General features: G+C 51.1%; 2 protein-coding genes across 2 annotated transcripts in view; one reads left to right on the top strand and one right to left on the bottom strand.

Annotated features, from left to right (window-relative positions):
• The window catches only part of TERB2 (telomere repeat binding bouquet formation protein 2), a 5,490-nt gene extending 2,999 nt beyond the window's left edge, over positions 1–2,491 (top strand). The window contains exons 3-6 of the mRNA XM_017816729.1: positions 894–977; positions 1,705–1,793; positions 1,905–1,993; positions 2,068–2,491. Coding sequence (XP_017672218.1) covers positions 894–977; positions 1,705–1,793; positions 1,905–1,993; positions 2,068–2,213 — 408 coding nt within the window. The 3' untranslated portion in view covers positions 2,214–2,491. The remainder of the gene's footprint in view (positions 1–893; positions 978–1,704; positions 1,794–1,904; positions 1,994–2,067) is intronic.
• Positions 2,492–2,858: 367 nt separating this feature from the next.
• The window catches only part of RPS17 (ribosomal protein S17), a 2,869-nt gene continuing 1,849 nt past the window's right edge, over positions 2,859–3,878 (bottom strand). Inside the window, exons 4-5 of the mRNA XM_017817008.1 lie at positions 3,362–3,427; positions 2,859–2,985 (exon numbers count right to left, since the gene is read on the bottom strand). Of these exons, the coding sequence (XP_017672497.1) occupies positions 2,905–2,985; positions 3,362–3,427 (147 nt within the window). The 3' untranslated portion in view covers positions 2,859–2,904. The remainder of the gene's footprint in view (positions 2,986–3,361; positions 3,428–3,878) is intronic.

Below are 3,878 nucleotides of genomic sequence, written 5' to 3' on the forward strand. Positions count from 1 at the left end.
GACCATCAGTTACTTCTCTGCAGGGAGGGAATTTCCTTCTGCTCTAGTGGCTCTTCCTCCCTGGAGGCAGCTTATGCTCCATCTATTATCACAGAATCACAGAATGGTTTGGGGTTGGAAGGGACCTTAAAGCTCATCTCATTCCACCCTCTGCCGCTGGCAGGGACACCTTCCACTAGACCAGGTTGCTCCAAGCCCTGTCCAACATGGTTTTAGGCACTTCCAGGGTTGGGACAGCCATAGCTTCTCTGGGCAACCTGTGCCAGGGCTTCACCACTCTCACAGTGAAAAATTTATGCTGAATCTCTAATCTAAGACTACCCTTTAGCAGCTTAAGGCCATTCCCCTGTCCCTCCAGGCACTTGTTCCAAGTCCCTCTCCAGCTCTGTTGGAGCCTCTTTAGGCACTGGAAGGGGCTCTCAGGTCTCCCCGGAGCCTTCTCTTCTCCAGGTGAACACCCCCAGCTCTCCCAGCCTGGCTCCAGAGCAGAGGGGCTCCAGTCCTTGGAGCATCTCTGTGGCCCCATCTGGACTCGCTCCAGCAGCTCCATGTCCTTCTGATGTTGGACCCCAGAGCTGGAAGCAGCATTGCAGGTGGGGTCTCACCTGAGGGGGCAGAATCCCCCCGCTCCTCTGCTTCCCACGCTGTGGGATCAGCCCAGGGCACAGGGGATTTCTCGGTGCCAGCTCACACAACTTGGCATATCCAGCTCCTCCTCCACCAAGTCCTTCTCCTCAGGGCTGTGCTTAATCCATTCCCCCAGCCTGGATCTGTGCTTGGAATTGCCCTTGCCCAGAGGCAGGATGTTGCACTTCGGTCTTGTTGTCCTCAGAGGCACCTGCAGGGCCTCGCTCAGGCAGCAAGGCCACAGTCCTGTTATTTGATGCTCTCAGTCATTTGTTTTGTTCTTCTTGGCAGAAATCAGAAGGAAAATCGGCTGTTTTATTTGGGAGCAGGTGGATGTCCTTGAAGAAAAGGTAAGATGAGAAATTCATATTACACAGGATCAAGTCTCGTATAAACAGCTGGAGGCACAGCGACCACAAAATGGAGTTTTTAATACTACATAAAGTCAACAACAAAACCTCTACCCTGGATTTCCAGAGGGTTGACTTTGGTCTATTCAGGACACCAGCTTGGAAAGTCCCTTGGAAAGCTGACCTTAAAAACAAAGGGACCGATGAAAGCTGGACATTCCTTAAGATGGGCCTGGCTGAGCAGGAAGCTTTCACAGGAACTTAGGGGAAAAAAAGGAGGGTGTGTCATCTTGGGAAAAAGGAACACTCAGGAAGTGTTTAAGGAAGTAGTCAGATCAGGCAGAAAGAACGTTAGAGGCGAAAACTCGGTTATAACTTAGTCTGGCCATGTCTGTAAAGGATAATAAGTGTTTTTATAAATACACTAATAACAAAAGGAGGGCCAAGGAAAACCATGCCCAACTCACCATTCCAGGGACACTGATTGCCACAGGCAGAGCTCAACCCTTTGGTGCAGCATTTTCCCTCTAATTTGTGCCCCCTCTCCTTTCAAAGCAACTTCCCAGCACTTTTGAAGCAAAAATGTGCTTAGACCTAAAATGAAACTCTAAATTACACCTGAAATCACAAGCCCTAACAATTCCATTCTCCTGGAGCACTTCCCAGGTGCTCTGGGGGGACACACCAAGGGAACCATTTTAACTCAACCCTGTGCTGATTTTCACAGCCCAACGGAAATCCAACAGAGGAAGCGGAGGCGGTAAGAAATGGCTGCGAGGAAGAACCTGAGGGGGAAGCGCTAGACCTGGACAAGAGGTATTTTCCCACCCTGGATGGTGGATTTTGGACACGACCCCCCAAATTCCAAGCGATCCCAGTGCACAGGAACTAACACACAGAATGTTTTTTGCCCCCACCCTGATACAGCAGTGAAGAAACAGGCTCTGAAGCACCTTCCCAGGGGGAATTTCCATACCGTGCCCTCCAGAAATACCCAATGAATAACATGGTGACAGGTAAATATGCCTGGAAAAGCCTGTGGATGGAGGGGGGGAGCAGGGACCCCAGTGAGCCTGTTTTCCCTGGACAGGCTACACCTCCTCCCGGGACATGAAGAAATATGAAGGGGAGCTCCACGACTTCATCCCCGGCACGTCAGGCTACACGGCCTACTGGGTTCAAACCAAAATTAGCATTTACTGTGAGAGGAAGACCAAAATGAAGAGGAAATTGTAATGCATAGGTGGCTGGAGCAGCAAAAACTTCCCTATTTAAGAGCTGCCAGAGAGGATTTATAAATTATCTGACTGCAGCTCAACATGTTCAATGTGTATTCAAACACTTGTTAAATTTACTGCAAATATTTCAAGTATTTACTGCAAATATTTCAAGTACCTAAATTTCACAACAAACACAAATATAGACATTTCTTTCCAAAACACAAATCTTTTGTCATTTTATTCCTACCAGGAAGGGGGTTTAAGCTATGGCTGTGAACAGTTTTCCTTGGAAGGACACATCGAGGTCTCCTTGCTTTTATTTTATCAAGTAACTGTAAGACTCTTCCCTTTCATTTAAGCACTTAAAAGTGACCAGTGGGGTTATAAAAAGCAGCTTTAATTCTGGCACAGCCTGACCCTGGGCTGCCTGCTCAGGGAAGCACATGTTCCCACAAGCTCCAAGGAGCCACCATGGTCATTCTCTCCCATGGCCCCAAAAGCAGGAGAGCCTCTAAAATACCACTTTGATCCTCACACCCCAAGCAGCCAGAAAAGAACTCAAGAAGATGCCGCAAACAGGAAGGTGCTGAGTCCTCTGCACCTGAGAACCCGCCCTCCCTCATCCCCAGGGACACAGGTGTCCAAAGACCAGGCAGGCTGAGGTGGTTTCCTCACGTTTATTGGAAAAACGACACACAGGGATGGACTCAGAGCGCTCCTCGGGGCGTCTTGAAGTTCATCCCCACTGTGGGCTGTGTCACCTGCAGGTTGGACAGGCTGCCAAAGTCCTGGAAAACAACACGGGAACAACAGGATCAGCAACAGGACCCTGCCCAGTGACCACTGAGGGTGGGGAGCGAGAAGGTGCTGTGGCAGCACCATGGGGGAATTCAATGAGGGGGAGATCACCCCACTCCGGAGATCAGTACAATGGTGAGGGAATCCTTGGAGGGGAGGGCAAGGAGCACACCCACCCTGCCCATGGCAAAACCACCATGTCTCTCCCTCCCCTCCCAAAAGCCATATAGGAATTAATCTGCCCACAGGACCCAGGGTAGAGGGACCCCCACCATGTCCCCAGTGATGGAGCCTTTAGCCAACACGAGTGGGAGCAGTGCCAAGAACATGCCACTGACCATGCAGGGGATAACTGAGGCCACTCACCAGGAGCTTCAGCATTTCCTTGGTGTCTGGGTCCACTTCAATGATCTCCTGGTCAAGGGCAGAGACCTGGGGACGGAGGGGAGACAGAGATGTGGTTTGATAAAGCCCCACTACCCCCTGGGTGTCCCACAGCCACTCCGGTCCCATCCCAATACAGAAAGGATCTCTCTGCCCACTCTGGGGAAGGGCTCAAGCAGCAGAGCCAAGAGGACCCCAATGGAGCCCAGCTCTCTTGACAGAACATGGTGAGAAGTCACAGTATGAGAGAAGAGCCTGTTTTACGGCAAATCCTTGGAAAACCAAGGCCCAGTATGCTCCAGGCCAAGGCTGCTGAGGAGCTGGGGTTGGGCCCACAACTGCACCGGTTCTGGCCGTGACCAGAAGTAGCCCACAGTGTGTCCCACCTCCACACCTACACTCCTGCTCTTTAAACCCAGGAAAACTTCCTCCAGCCCTCTCTAGACCCCAAACCTCCATCGCCATGGGTTTCCTTCCCCAAGAGCTACATCACACCGGG

Source organism: Lepidothrix coronata, unplaced genomic scaffold (assembly GCF_001604755.1).
Source record: "Lepidothrix coronata isolate B3197 unplaced genomic scaffold, Lepidothrix_coronata-1.0 Scaffold58, whole genome shotgun sequence".
Taxonomy (NCBI): domain Eukaryota; kingdom Metazoa; phylum Chordata; class Aves; order Passeriformes; family Pipridae; genus Lepidothrix; species Lepidothrix coronata.